The sequence below is a fragment of the Solanum lycopersicum genome, chromosome 9, assembly GCF_036512215.1.
Source record: "Solanum lycopersicum chromosome 9, SLM_r2.1".
NCBI lineage: Eukaryota > Viridiplantae > Streptophyta > Magnoliopsida > Solanales > Solanaceae > Solanum > Solanum lycopersicum.
Window position 1 is genome coordinate 2,927,745 of NC_090808.1, and position 16,419 is coordinate 2,944,163.

The 16,419-nt window shown below is 35.6% G+C and overlaps 1 protein-coding gene across 2 annotated transcripts; it reads left to right on the plus strand.

The window, feature by feature from the left end:
* The first annotated feature begins 868 nt into the window (after window positions 1-868).
* Window positions 869-16,419, plus strand: CTR3 (CTR1-like protein kinase). Of its 2 annotated transcripts, none has more exon segments than NM_001247525.1 (17): window positions 869-2,009; window positions 7,771-8,072; window positions 8,160-8,304; window positions 8,558-8,661; window positions 9,925-10,133; window positions 12,139-12,256; window positions 12,345-12,550; window positions 12,691-12,731; window positions 13,027-13,095; window positions 13,239-13,339; window positions 13,423-13,507; window positions 13,582-13,680; window positions 14,503-14,571; window positions 14,671-14,802; window positions 15,573-15,667; window positions 15,756-15,958; window positions 16,181-16,419. In NM_001247525.1, coding segments are annotated over 16 exon segments (2,514 nt in total). In that variant the 5' UTR covers window positions 869-1,385; the 3' UTR covers window positions 15,871-15,958; window positions 16,181-16,419.

The window sequence follows — 16,419 nt, forward strand, 5'->3', positions numbered from 1 at the left end:
CATGGAAGGCAATATTTTTTTCCTTTATTGAACATCTTGATATGAATTTGAGTTAATTCACTATTAAAACCCACTAATTTCTAGCCTGAAAATAACTAATGCATGCCATGTATATTCACATATTTACTTAGCCACAATTTATATTATAAATGTATACAAGTAATTCACTAAACACACAATCATAGTAAATTGAATTAATTTGATATAAATACATGTTGATAAGACTTTAATTACCATTTTTATATTAATAATATGTATTTGATTCAAACGATCCCTAATTGAATATTTTTTTTAATAATAATAATAATAGTATTATAACATATTTTGGACAAAATTAAATTCATAATTTGAAATTTATGAATTTAATTAAACTTCAACTCAATACTACAACAACAATTGAATTCACAACTAGAGATGTATAATATAATTCTTATATATATATATGAAGATTTCAATGAATCGCATACAAGTTCTATCTCCATTCCCAATATTTTGAAGTATTAAAAGTTTATTATATCTTTTATCTATCAAAAACGTATCAAAAACCCAAAAATCCTTCTCACCTCTTGTAACCATTCCCATGAACTCAACACAAAAAGCCATCCTTTTTTCCAAATTAAGTAAGAAAGCAAAAAAACAAATAAAAGTGAGTCCAAAACTATGAACAAACTCATTTGAATTCATCACAACAAATCGAGATCCACCGTTTCACCTACAAACAATTCCATATGAAACTCCTCATAACAAAGACCAATCCTTCAACTTTTACATAATGCAAAAACATATCCACTTTGTTTCTTAAATTACACTTAGACCCATTACATTGTTTCAATTTACATATTAATATTTTATCAATAAGATGTTTACTAAGCTTATAAACGAATCAAATTAATATACACATACTTTTCTGACATATTTATACATTTAATAAAATATCCGATGTGCTTTTAAGTCAAGTGCTTACTGTTCTTATGAACTCAAATCAGTCAAAAGTCATAAGTTTATCATCTCTAAGTCGTAATTTTTCAGCTTATAAGCATTTTTGGATTGATCGGAAACGGAAGAAAGTGAGGCCAAATGGGTTGTAAGAGTAATACTTGAAATTATATAGGGAATCATTTGAAATATGATAAAAGTAGAGGGGAGTTTAATATAATTAAGTTAAACTTATAACTTAAAGTCGAAAATTCCAGGAATATTACGACTAAAACAAGACTTCCCCCATCTTTTTTTTCTCTCACTTCTCATTCGACAAGTACGAAGAAGAAGAAGAAAAGAGAGAAAACTTTTAGTGAGAGAAAGTCTTTGAGAGAGAGAGGGAGTTGAAGCTATAGTGTAATGAACAATTTCTAGCTAGGGTTTTGTTGAATTGATAAATTATTGAGATGGAAATGTCTACTAGACGATCGAATTATACTTTGTTGAGTCAAGTTGCAGATGACAATTACCTTCCTCCGCCACCGAAGTACTCCGTCACTGGCGGTGGCGGTGGAGGTGGAGGAGTAGCACCGTATTATGAGTCTCATTCTGGTGAAAAGGGTAAAGGCAAAACAGGTGATAATAGAGGATTTGATTGGGATTTGAGTGATCACCGTAGTAATATGATGCAAGCGTCGAATCGGATCGGTGCGGCGGCATTTCCAGGTTCGATTGGCTTGCAGAGGCAATCAAGTGGGAGCAGCTTTGGTGAAAGTTCGATCTCCGGGGAGTATTACATGCCGTCGTTGTCTAATGCGGAGGCGTCATTTGGATATCTCAATGATGGCGGTGGCGGTGCTGAAGTGAGGATGAAGCCGTTGGAAGCTAATTTGTTCGGTGGCTCGTCTTCTAAGAGCTGGGCGCAGCAGACTGAGGAGAGTTATCAGCTGCAGTTAGCTTTGGCTTTACGGCTTTCTTCCGAAGCTACCTGTGCTGATGATCCAAATTTTTTGGATCATGTGCCTGATGAATCCGCATCCCGTGCTTCAGCTTCAGCTGCTTCGGCGGAGACCCTTTCCCATCGATTCTGGGTATGGTTGGGTTATTGTTTTGTGTTGATTTTCCTTGTCGTCTATATTTATTTTCTCTGTCAATTGCCTTAATCCAATTATGATTTTAGCTGCAACAGAGGGAAATGTGTTCCTATTATGCTTAAGGTATGTGTTGAATAATTAGCATTGTACACACAAAAAAAATAGCTTGGTTTAGATTACAAATGATTCCAGGCTTTGAATTAGGTAACAGTTTGATGTAAAGGAAATGTTTTCCTTGGATCAACTAGGACTGTTTCGTTGGGTATATGTAGGTGACATAGACTACTTTTAGTCTTGTAGAAGTGGACTATATGGTGTTATGGTAGTGTTTTGGTGATACTTCTGAGTTCTGAGTATTAATAAAGGTTGACAATAATGTAGTAGTGTGGAAAAGTGGGAAAATGACTTCTGTCAAGAAGCAAGGGAAGCCATCTTTTTGTTTGCTGAGAAACTATTTATTGGGTAAGGTGATATTTTCCTGGAAAGTGTTTTCCGTCATACCAAACACAGAATCGACAAATGGATGTGTTCCTTCAAATGTAAGTGCACTGAATCAGTTTTGATAATATTTAAACTACTAGATCCTTTCATAATTTAAAGAAAGATATGTAGCTTCTATATTATTACTGCATCCGGATAGTTCTAGAATACTAGAATATGTCGAGACTAATGCGTCAAGTAATGTGGAGGTCAAGAACAAATTTAATGCTTTTAGTTTCTCAGATGTTTGCGAACATCTCAAGCTACTCTGGAAGTGGAATTGTTGTAGTCGATATAACTGATGCCCATTTTTGTTCTCCACAAAGAAATTGGATGTTTTCTCTATGTAAAGTCTGTATGTCAGTTCTCTTTCTCATTATATAATGCTACACCAATGTGGAATGGGTTCTTTCTAAACCTGCAGTATATAATTAGGGATCATTTGGTAGAGTGTATAAGAATAATTCTAAATAAGGTGTATTGGTATTACTGATATTGGTTATGCTTGCATTAGTTATGCGGAGCTTATGCAGTGTTTAGTTTGGTGTATTAAAAACAACATTCATTGCATATTTCAAAAAAAGTTTTATTTATTACAAAAATACCTTTATTTTGAAAATTGAGAAATCCGTCGGTTACCCGCCGCCATTTGGACAATGGAAAGGATGTGAAGAGATTTTGAGGGGTAATAGTGTCTTTACCCTTGCTAATGTATGCATCAGATCCCTTGACTCTCTGCACTTGATGCACCTACAACTTGAGCACTATTTTATAAGGGAGCTATGTTTACCTGTTCTGACGTGAATTCTTTGCAACAAATTCATATCCTTACTGAAACTGTGATGTCAATGAACTTTCATTTATACATAGTTCAACTAGTAAAACACGTAGAAGTTAATAAATGTCTAAGCCCTTTACTCTATGTTGCTCACACTCTTCGATAATGTCGACGTGTGCGTGTAAGATCCTCCAAAATAGTGTATTTTTGAAGGATACAACACAGGTGCGACACATTTTTGGAGAGTCCGAGCAACCTAGCTTTTACTGTTTTGAAACATTGTATAATGAATCAATGTGTATGACACAAACTATCGAGATTATTCCCTTTATCAGTCTATCATGAGATCCATACTCGTTTTACGTACATCATGTACATATTGATGAAAATGAATCTAAGATCCATTTTCCAGCTAACACACCCTATATCCAAAATAATATTGCAATATGGGAATTAATGCAAAATTTATGACCACTCCAACAATTAGTTAAAAAGAGGATTATAAAAATTCCTTGCAATTGTGTTTTAGTAAAAGAGGTCTAGAAGTAGAATAAATTGATTTGTTTTGAGTTTGAATTTTAATTTTTTAGTATGAAGTAGATCAAACTATATTCATCAAAGAAGATAAAGGATTTTACATTACACGGTTTCACAAGATGTTAAGGGAAATCTTTTGGTTATTGATCAATAATCATGTTTTTCATTATGTGTTAATGAAATCTTTTGCGTACTAACTAAAAAGAAAACATATTTGTGGAAATGGAGAAGAACTAAAGAGTGTAGATAAAAGTTTCTCTTTTGGAGAAGTGGACAAAGGTTTGGATAAGTGAAAAAAGAAGGGGTTTTATTTTCGGATCAGATGAGTAGAAGATATCTACAAATATTATAGTGTATGAGATTGTTTGTTGTTGTATTGCATTTAACACATAAATATTCATTTTTTGGGTGTTGATTGCCTAGGTTAGACTTAGATTAGTTCAAGTCTAATGACATACATATTTCGGGTGTTGATTACCCTTTTGATCGTTTCTCTTATTCCCAAACCTTACAAATGTCGGCAGGAATGTAAGGGTGAAATGAAGTAATTCCATAAAAAATAGATTATAGAAGAAAATGGCTAGAAGACGATTCACTATTTGGCGCCCTAGATAAATATGCAAAGAATCTTGAAGCCGAAGGTCACAAATCACAATTTAAAACAATGTTATTTGTGTGGTAGAAAAAATTGGAAGAACATAGTAAAAATGGAACCCATGTCCAACAACAATAACATACCCAATGTAGTGTAGTCCCACAAGGTGGGATCAGGGGTTAGGGTATATACAAACTTCACCCATATCTCACACATAGAGAGTTGTTCCCGAAAAGACTCCGACTCAGTAACGCATATCAAAGAACATATAGAAGAAAAGTGTTATAACAAGTACTGGAGGAAAAATCAAATGACATATAGGAAAAGAAATAATAACATAAAAAGGTAGTGCAATAATCAAACAACAAGACACAATTGGTAGTAACATAAATCGTAGAATAAAGAATTACGCCAAAAAGTTAATACTACTAGTATTAAAAGAGAAACAAAACGGGGTGCCAAACTACCACCGAGCGTGATCATAGGAAAGCGAGACAACAATCAACTATCTATTAACCTTTTATCCTAGTCAACAACCTCCAAATCCTTCTATTTAAGGTCATGTTCTCGCTGAGCTGAAAATGCGCCATAACTTGTCTAATTACCTCTCCCAATACTTTTTCAGCCTACCTTTACACTTCCTCGAACCCATTATTACCAACTTTCTGCACGTCTCACTAGGCCTCTCCACATACTTGAATCGTCTCTATCTCACTTCTATTCTTGTCCACCACAGTGGCTACTCCGACCTTCTCCTGGATGTCTTCATTCCTAATTTTATTCTTCCTAGTATGTCCACATATCCACCATCACCGATCTCCCCATTTTCTTGGAATAAAGACCTAAGATACATGAACTTTCTTTCCTGGGGATGACTTGCATACCAAGCTTTACTTACACGATAAGTTCTAGTGTTCCAAGCATCATACTATTTGAATGTCTAGTTTTTATTCAGCATGAACTAAATTAGGAGTAGAACTTGTGAATTATATTAAATATCAATTGCGAGCATGTTGAGTTAATAGTCGTCTTTTACTGTGTGGTTAAATTAGGACAGAAGAAGACAAGAAGTGGAATATAACAATTTGTTAAATTACCTTTATGGAAAGAGGAATGTGTAGTTTGATAGAATGTTGAAGTGAGTAAAAATGTGAAATTTTCACATATGAAGTAAAAAGCATATCGAGTTTGTAGCTCCTTTTTACCCTTTGAAATTTAAGATGGATGAAGGTGGAATTATAATAAATAGTTTAACCTCCCCTTTAAGACATTATAAGTTATGTACTAAATTGAATGCTCAGATTAGTGGCTCTATCATAAAGATTAGAACATTCATTCTCTTTCTTCTATTCTATATTAACAGAAGTCTAGACAATGTCCCATACAAAGAAATAATCATTAACTATTGAAAATATTAATATTGTTTTCATCATACGAATGTCAAATATCTACTAACCATAGGCTTGATATTTGACCATGAATCTTGCCAAAACTATTGGCAGCATATAGTAGAAGTATTTGGTAGCGGATTCACAGGTGCCATTGCAAAAAGCAAATGTAATGAAGAGGTGGAAGTTGGGACATTGATGACTTCACATTTTACATGATAAGTTAGGGAGGGCCTTTCTACTCTATCAAAGCAAAAAGACTCGAGAGACGCTTATAATGCCTGTGAAGAACATGTCTCTACCCTCGATCAGTGATCTTGACATCGAGTTTTGGAATAGAGAAACTGTTGGCAAGGAGTGTTACCCCTTTTTGTGGGCCATATGTGAGGTGATTGGTATTCTCATGCCAATGGGTTTTGCATACTAGATGGTTCGACTATTCCATCGAGTACATGCTATTTCCATTTAGCACAAGTATTGAGTAATTTTGTTTAAGGCTTAAGACATGGGCAGATGTGAAGAAATTACTTATCGTCCTTTGTGTCTGCTACTAGGATTTGAATCCTGATCTTTTATGTTTTTCACCCTTGTTGTACTAAATTCAGCGGAGAAACTTTTGGATCTTTGTGGTAATGTGCCAAAACCCTTCGAAAATATTTCCTAATGTTTTTGTTAAATTAGGTCTTAGGCCTAAATCACACTCCAAAAACTAACTCAAAGGGAGTAGGATTGCCCAAGCCTTATAAGGAGTCCACCCATCTCATTAACCATCAATGTGGGGGGTTTTGTTATTCTTTAACACCCCACCTCACGCCCAGTGCTTTGCATTTGGTGCGTGAGCAATTTGATTTTTTGAGCCCCAACATTGGATGAGACGGGCCCTGCTCTGATACCATGTTAAATTAGGTTTAAGGCCTAACTTACACCCAAAAGCTAGCTCAAAGGGAGGAGGATTGCTCAAGCCTTATAAGGAGTCCACCCATCTCATTAACCACCAATCTGTTCATGACAATTATACTTACTAGGCGACAAAATGGATTTCAACTTTATTGATTGCTAGGCCTCACTTGGGTTAGAGAAGAACATGTCATTTTGAGTGGAATAAAAAATCGACGAGCACGTGATAGCTGATACAATATGTATGCGTTGTTTCCTAAGTTCATTGATAGTATCTATGTTAGTATCAATGAAAACCTTGCTTGATAAGAAGAGTTCATTAATAGTATCTCATAAGCCGGTTTTTGTGTATATTTCTAATAAAGATTTTTTTTGACAAAATATTCCTCATAAAGATTTATTTTCCAATACTAGAATCTTTTGCGGAAGTAAGAGTAGAGAGGAAGGACCTAGGTATTGAATTAGAAGCCTCACAAAGGAGCTCTCGATGAGTTCAATTGGTGAAAAAATTTACTCGATTGTCTCAATCGGCTCATTTTGATACAATTTTCTATATCTAGAAGTGTTCGATCTTTCTTGTATCTTGTATTGGAGATATGAATTGATGCATGTAAATGCAGGTGAAGAAATTTATGAGGAAAGGTGCGTTCTTGTTTCATGAAACCTTATTGGTGACCGTTCTTTACTTTTTGATATACTGCTTGTATACATGAATTTTGGTAACATTTTGATAGAATTATTTACGTTATTTGTCCTGCATCAGTCCCTAAAAATGGTAAAAGCATGTTGATCACTTCTTCTGTGTCAGGTGTTTCTGTGCAAATAGGAACAACTAATAAATAGTGTCATTGATGATTTTGAATCTTGTCATTCTAACCAGTCGAGCAAGAGCATTTATTGTTTTCTATTTTTTGGTTATACATTATGTTATCATTTTCTGGCTGCTTATTGATTCTATTTTTTATGTTATGTGTTTATGTTCTTTTAGTCTCTCTTTCTTTGATCGATTCAATCATGCTTTCCAGGCTTCCTAGGTTTTTTGCTGAAAACCATTTTCTGCTTTGAATCGTTGTTCTGTACCAGGTAAATGGATGCTTGTCGTACTTTGACAAAGTGCCTGATGGATTTTACTTGATCCATGGGATGGATCCATATGTCTGGATTGTCTGCTCAGATCTACAAGAAAATGCCCGGGTTCCATCTATTGAATCAATGAGAGCTGTTGATCCCTCTGTAGTACCATCAGTTGAAGTGATTTTGATTGATCGGCGTACGGATCCAAGCTTGAAAGAACTGCAGAATCGGATCCATAGTCTCTCTCCTACTTGTGGCACAACAAAAGAAGTTGTTGATCAGCTTGCTCAGCTGGTCTGCAGTCATATGGGGTAAGTGCCAGAAACTTCTTTTGACTCCGATAAATTACTTTTTTTGTGTGTGTTTTCTCCTTTTTGTAATTAAGTTTTATTTCTTAGGGGCGCAACTTCTGCCGGAGAAGATGAGTTGGTTCCTTTGTGGAAGGAGTGTAGTTATGAGCTGAAGGATTGTCTAGGATCCACTGTGCTTCCCATTGGTAGCCTGTCTGTTGGCCTTTGCAGGCATCGAGCTTTGCTATTTAAAGTATGTTCTAGATGTGATCTACTGATTTTTAGTTTGCTGTTTTATTCTCAAGATTTACTTACACAGGAATTTATGGATCAGCATCTGATGAATGGCGTTCTTTTAAAAAAAACTAAAGAAAAAACATGTTTTTTGCAAATTGTTGTCTTCTCTCCTCTGTCAGAATAAATGTACGTTCAATCAGGAGTTTCTTAGTTTTGGTGGTACGATGGAACATTGATGTGATATCATGAATTTCACATGATTGTTGCAGGTTCTAGCTGACGCCATTGGTTTACCATGTCGAATTGCCAAAGGATGTAAATATTGTAACAGAGCTGATGCTTCCTCATGTTTAGTTCGTTTTGGACCTGACAGGTGCGAATCCAAATTTTAAATAATCTCGGAGTATATTATCATTTCATCCCCAAACTTGCATATTTGAGGAAAATTATTTTGTTAGCCATGTTTGTTTAAATATATAAAGCAATGATAGATGGAAATTGATGTTCCAACTTCCCTTCTGTTTCAAAAACCATTAATATGTATTTTGTTTGTGATAATCAATTTTTCCTTCCCTACTCATATATTCCTGTGCAGTTAACATGTGCAATTTATATGGACTTTGATCGTGTTGCCTATATCTTACCTCGTATTTAGTGTATAATATGGCCAACTTCTGAATTTCTTAATCTTTCTGGTTTAAGCTTTCTTTGAAATGCATAGAGCTAGTATATCTGTAGAAACTGAACTTAATATATTCATGTCTGGGAGATGAGAATGATGATGTTTTGAATATTTTTGTGTGGTCTTTCTGCATTCATGCTGCAAGAGATCTGTAAAGATCAGTCACTGTATGTAGTTCATGACCTATGTTGGTACTTGGTACTAACTGAAGTTTCTCCTTCGTCCTGATAGCTGCTCCTCTTAGTTCTTTTTGTTGTTGGAAAAGCCATATTTATTTTTGGTTTTTACAATATAACTACTGCAACCTCGGTGCCAAAAAGAACGGTGGCACTTCGAGTAAGTGGCACGCTGCATTCAATATGAATTCAGACATGGTTCTCTGAATGGTTTCTAGAGAAAAATTATACATCTAGAGACTGCATAAGGGTACTACATATGAAATTTTTTTAAATGGCTAACATTGTTTTTATAAAAGATTACATAAAACATCGTAATCAAAGAAAAGGTTGTTTGATTCCTCCAAATAGTAATGCTGCCATTCTTTTTGGATCAAAGGAGGAGTATCTTGGGGTGGTGATAGGAATCTTAATATTTGAAAGAACAGATCCCATTATTAAAGGAATACCTTATACACTTGTAATATAATAGATTCTCAATTTCGTGATTGAATTGCAACGAGATGTCCTCCTTTCTTCTGCTCAGCCCTAAAATGTGGAGGAGAAGAAATTAAATGGGGAAAAGTATAAGCAATTAAAATTAGAGATTGTGTAGCGAACAGCAGGATACTATTTTTCTATGCTACTTTCAAGTTTCAACTAGGATTTAGCCTGAAAAAAAATGGCGGTTCTTGTAAAGAAATGCAAGTGTTAGTTCTTCTTTACACAGTTAGATATATGCGATTTCTATTGATTGTTAAAGAGAACAGAGTCTTGATTTTCGCTCTTCACCATATAGGGAGTACCTGGTTGATTTGATTGGGAGCCCTGGATGCTTATGCGAACCAGATTCCTCGCTCAACGGCCCATCTTCTATCTCAATCTCTTCACCATTGCGATTTCCGAGATTCAGAGAAGTTGAACCGACAACTGATTTCAGGTCACTTGCCAAACAGTATTTCTCGGATTGTCAATCGCTTAATCTTGTGTTTGAGGAATCTTCAGCAGGTTATCCTCTAAATCCTACCTGCTTTCATGAGCAAATACATCTTTGCTGCTTGTTTTGGTTGTTTCCCGGATGTTAAGCTTGGTGTCTGCGATATTGTGATGAGAGATGTTCAGTTCACGCATAATTTTATAATGGCTTCAGACAGATGTTTCTCGGTTCCTAGCCAAGAAGAAATATCCTATTTCCTCGTGTTAAATGTTCCTCTATTTTTTTTCATAAAAAAAAGTTTAAATCTTTTATCTTTGGATCTGAAGGGTTATCCTTGGTTTCTCTAAACATATACTAGAAAAACTCAAACCTTATTAGTATTTATGGTATAAGCATTTCCCTAAAAATTTTGGCTGTACTTATTTGTCCTATTTTTGAAGGGCATTCTTTACAACTGGTTTCCCGACTTTTCACTCCCGGGCTTCCCAATTCCCATTACTAGTTGTACTTAAACAAACCTACAAGCATATTTGCTTTCTCAGAATTCACTCACCATTGTCTCTTCTACATGATGTCACTACTATCTGACTGTAATTAAGCTGGAACCTCACTAACCATAAATTTACTTGTACCTACTAAAAAATAAGTAAAATAATAATGGAGATAACAATACAATTGTTTCTTTTCCCTCCTCCATTTTATAGGTTTTGATTTATGGCGACTTAAGTTTTATTTTTCAGCAAAGTGGAAACCAAGAATCTAAGGTTGTAGAAACTTATAAATATATGCCTCAAATCCCAAGGTAGTTGAGGTCTGCTATATGAAACTCACTGTCCATGTTGCTCCCTTAAAGACCAGTCTTAATTCAATTATTTGGGTTTTCTAACACTAGAAGTTCTCTACATTTTTTACTGGCAAAGAAATCTACGTTGAAGGTGTTCCATATTTTGAGGATACATCGTGAAATGAGAAGTTTTGTAGTGGCTGCTAACTTACTAGAACCCTCCTCATTTATTGGGCTTGAGATTGGCAAAGGCGAAGCAGCTATCTATAATATCTGTCTTTCTTCTCTTTTATTGTTTTATTGTCGTTTTATGTTCTATTCGGGGCAACACAGGTTGTGCTCTCCGAAAACATAATTTCAATTTTCTATTCAATTCAAAATTCAAATTGTAGTATGATACTTTTCTGATATCTGATAATTCTATATCGGGAACATATATAAATAATATATATCCGTCTAACAATTTATCTTGGGGGGTTCACATATACTGATAATTGTTGTTATAATTATTATTAATAATTAAAATTGAGAAGGATTTTTTGATTGCAAATATCCATACTGAACTGATTAGTTATATATTATATATCAAGTTGTATTTTGTTATATCATTAGGATCTTTGCTTTTAGAAAGCCAATTTGACCTCTTGTATGGTAAAAGACACCTCTAGATTACACAAGGTCCACATTTGTGAACCTTTGACACCCAGAGGTTTTCTTGGCTAATTCTCTGGTTTACTGTGATGTTTACCAAAAGGTTTGACTCAAATTAATGAAACTAAGATGTTGAGACATTCGTTTTTTTTAAAAATGACTCAACTAACAGAATATATTTCTCATTCTTTTCTAATGTTATTGTATTTTGTTTTCTTTCACAAACTATACTTCATAATTTACTTAGAGAAGTTGATTAGTAGCTGTCTCCCTACCCTGCAGCTGTGAGCTTTTATGATCCTAGTTGCTGTATTCTTCAGCATTGTGGACATGCTGGACACCATAAAAAATGTTATATTAAAAAATAAAAATAGAAAAGAAGATACTAACACAGATCTTAATAAATCTACAAAATGACCTATATTCTCTAAACCTACTTCTTTACACCAAAAGTAGAAAGATATTATACAATTCCATTTAACTTTTCTTAGTCACGTTTAGCATATCTATCTAGTTGCCTTTCCTCTTCCCATACAAATAAATATTATTATCTTGACAAACTAATTCCCTTGATTGTTTCTTGAATTTTATACCCAAACATGTTCTGTTTCAAGGTTCTTAATTAATATTGTTTGTCACAGGAGCTGCTGTTGATGGAGACGCAGGACAAACTGACCGAAATAACATTGAGAGAAACAGTGCTGTCACTGGTCCAAGTAACCGTGATGAAGTTTCTCGGTTACCTGTGCCTGCAATTAGGTAAAACGGTCTTGACGAAGACTGTCAACTTACTATTTACTAGTGTAGATAGTCCTCAAAATATCTTAAACTCAGTTAACATGGACAGGGACATGGCTCCTGTGAAGTATGTCCGTCCAGTTTTGCATGGAGATACACAATTATCAGACCCAAGAGATATAGGGAATGATATGCGATTTCTTGAGAGAGGAAGTCAACTTGTTCCCTCTAAAATAAGTAGAGACATTGCCCTTGAAATAGAAGATTTTGATATACCCTGGGAAGATCTTGTTCTGAAGGAGAGGATTGGGGCAGGTAATCCCTGCCTGCTATCTTTTGTATCCTCATTTTTAGTCTCGTGCTATGATTGTCTCAGTACATGTTAGTGATATTGGGATGCTAGAGTATCATAGCATCCTCTTCTCATGTACCTAACACTGATTGTTGCATCTCAGGGTCTTTTGGTACTGTTCACCGTGCTGATTGGAATGGTTCTGTAAGACATCTCCTTTTAGTTCTGCATCCTTGATACTCGTTTTTGTTATATCAGTTAACTCATTTAGCACTTCGGAGAAGCATTTATTCAGTGTAATTTTTGTAAATGATTTGGGTGTTTATTTATTTCTATTTTGTTTTTGGCCTGATCCACTTCTCGAATAAATGTTGTTGGTTTATCTGTTGATCTCTCTCTTTTGTTTTCCTTATTTGAGATTATCTTTCTGAATTACCCTGTCTCGTTTGGTTTTATTCCTTCATAATTGCATGCTGATGGAAGTTTCAAATTACTTTAGGATGTTGCTGTGAAGATACTCATGGAACAAGATTTTCATGCAGAGCGATTCAAGGAATTTTTGCGGGAGGTAACTCTCATTTCCCTATCTCCTCAACTATTGATAAGCAAACTGGATAAAAGAGAGAAAATGAGGATGGGTGAATGCCAGTTTTATTGTTTATTTTCCTTAGACCAATTGCACTAATCCGACCTTCCTTCCGTTTTGTTTAGGTTGCAATTATGAAGCGGTTGCGACACCCAAATATTGTGCTTTTTATGGGTGCAGTTACTCAGCGACCAAACTTGTCCATAGTTACAGAATATTTATCAAGGTTTTATCTTGGCAAACCCTACAGTAATCGGACTTTTGATTTTTCAGTCTAGCTAACAGTGCCCATGTTGCAATGTATTTCAGAGGTAGCTTATATAGACTTCTTCATAAACCTGGTGCTAGGGAGGTTTTGGATGAAAGGTGTCGGTTGTCTATGGCATATGATGTGGTATGAATACGTCCCCGCTCTGCCTCATTTTATTTTGAATCTGGGGCTCATCTCCTTATATCATATTGGTGCAGGCAAAGGGGATGAATTATCTACATAAACGCAATCCTCCCATCGTTCATAGAGATTTGAAATCTCCAAATCTTTTAGTGGACAAAAAATACACAGTGAAGGTGAGAATAATTTCCTTTTCAGCACATGTTAAAATTGCAATCCATCTTTTCTCTATTGATACAGTTCTTGACTTGCGCTATCAGAGTCGTTTAAAGGAGAGAAAAATGGAGAGGATGTCTTAGTGTCAAAAACTTGTATACTTATGCATAATTATTGGAGAACAAAAAAGGAAGTTTGGAGGGATAAAGCTTATGTCAGATTTCTCAGATAATGGAGAACTAACGGCGTGTAATGTTGTGGGGAGGATTAAATTGCAACAGACAGCATATATCTTGAAGATTGTACATTATACTTCTGGTTTTGTAGGCCCGTGCGAGTCAGAGGTTTCTTTTGTCATCCGAATGGACATTGACCATCTGGAATCGTGGTAATTCAATGTCCACGTGGCAAGGATGCTGGTATTTGTTTATCTAGCGCCATGTTGATGTACTGGACACCTATCATAACTTCTTTTTTATGTTCTGGATGCAGCATCTCAAGATATTAAAACTCTATGAGGGGGAAGGTTTTTAGTATATTTTAGTTTTACTATTTAGATTAGTGTGAGATACAGGAAACTTCTAGTCCTAGAAAAGCCCTTAATTTGCGTCAACAGACATTATATTGTGTCTACAATGCTTATGCTGACAATACAACGTAAGCTCTGCATCTGATCTGACTCTACTGCATTCTGGAACAAGTCTTAATGAAAGTTGTTTATGATAGATAATTGAGTTCTGTTATGGTGTTTCTCTATGCATATTTTGTGCTCTTATATTATTAAAACCTTCTCTTTATGCAAAGATGTTGAATGTCCCCGGCCTGTCTGATGTCTTCGTCAGGTCTGTGATTTTGGCCTTTCTCGTTTAAAAGCGAACACATTTCTCTCGTCAAAGTCTGCTGCTGGGACTGTAAGTGCCTGATTCAACATATGATTTGTTCAACTTCCGCTCGTCTTTTTCTCTTCACGTCATCGATGCATTTTTTTAACTGGTTCTTCTTGTGAATAGCCGGAATGGATGGCACCTGAAGTTCTTCGTGATGAACCATCAAATGAGAAATCTGATGTATACAGCTTTGGTGTTATTTTGTGGGAGCTGGCAACGTTGCAACAGCCTTGGAGTAATTTGAACCCAGCACAGGTTTGTATTTCTTATCTCTATGCTCTATTGTCCCGGGGGTGGGGGGTGGGGGGGAGAGGGGGAGCCCATTCTTATGTAAATGTAAAATCTGGAGAATGGGCTATGTCTGGAGCCATTCAATTTTGTGTCAGGAGTTGACTAAAGTCTTTGTTTCTGTTTATGTCTGGTAGACTCATACCAGGGGATGGAGAACAATCCGATTTGCTTCAGCAATTCTCTGAAGAGTCATTTATTCCTCATTTTATATACCTCTCTTCTCCATTTGGTTTAGGGAGAGAGCTAGTCATTCATTGGGCATTGAATGTCGATGTCAATGTTATAAAGATTCTTCATGCTTTGATTAGTATTCTCATATCAGCTTCTTTATAGCAAAGATCTTTCTCTGACGAAGATACAGTCAATTAAGAAATGTGGATAAAACGATATCAATCGCATGGAAGATATTTCTATAAGTTCCCTCTTTTGATTTCCGAATTTCTGATATTTCTCTTTGATTAAAAACCAGGGAGGGCACTCAATCTTGTCTTGGTATCTAGGTGGCAACACCTTTATGATACCTCTGATTGAAAACATTGATTTAATACTAGAAAGACAACTTGGATAATTTGCAACACTACTTGGCACTTGTATTGCATCTTGGCTATATTTTAAAACGGAACATATGCATTGTTATCTTTATTGGTATGCTCGTTGTTAAGAGATGAGATAAGAGGGGGTGTGATATCGATTCTTGTGAATTCTGTATTGGTTAAATGCATCTAAACCTGCAGGTTGTAGCAGCTGTGAGCTTTAAGGGGAAAAGACTCGACATTCCACGTGACTTGACTCCTCAAGTGGCAAGCATTATAGAGGCTTGCTGGGCCAAGTATGTTGCTATGTTCTTCCATAGTTCAGTCACATGGGTTTTGGTTTGCTTTGATGTGTACTTCAAGTTACTTTTGGTAATGTTGCAGAGAACCATGGAAACGTCCCTCCTTTGCTGCAATCATGGATATGCTGAGACCACTAATTAAACCTCCTGTAACACCTCCTCAACCAGGCCGTACAGACACGCAGTTGATTGCGTGAATGCGTGTAATAGATGTATGATTTCTGCACATATTTGGCATTCTTTGTTAATCATCTTCTGGGAGGAACAAATCTTTGTTTACTTCAGGTTCGTGTATCCTGAAGTCTCTCTCTTCCTTCTGCTTAAATTTTACATTTGTCTTGATGTACACATGTTACTCCAACTTAAGTCGAAGTTGGAAGTGTTGGTGATTGTTTCGACTTTCTGACTTCAACTTGGCAGATGTGAAGAGGGTTCACCTCTTAGCTTCCTATGCTGTTTCGTTTGATAGTATGTGAGCTTGTAACAACCTTTTTTTTTTATTTACAGGCTTTTGTTCCGTACATATTAGTTCAGAATGCCCGTCTAGAGCCATTTTTTTTCTTCACAAATTCAAGCAGCCATTTCTCCCAGAAGAGCATTTGCAATTGACTTGTACGTTTCCTCGTGGAAATAATGTCTAGCCATATGATTTTGTTAATGTAAGCAAATAACAGTTCTTCTATTTTCTATCAAGAAATGATTTTGTACGTACAAGAATTTATAATGGGAATGCACAGTTCGTATCA

Bases quoted from the DNA above. Each gene is read 5' to 3' on its own strand.
- CTR3 (XM_026032697.2), top strand. From the start codon at position 1,386: ATGGAAATGTCTACTAGACGATCGAATTATACTTTGTTGAGTCAAGTT. The intron at 2,010-7,770 runs GTATGGTTGGGT...GTTCTGTACCAG, and splicing joins CCCTTTCCCATCGATTCTGG to GTAAATGGATGCTTGTCGTA. The intron at 12,257-12,344 runs GTAAAACGGTCT...TAACATGGACAG, and splicing joins TTACCTGTGCCTGCAATTAG to GGACATGGCTCCTGTGAAGT.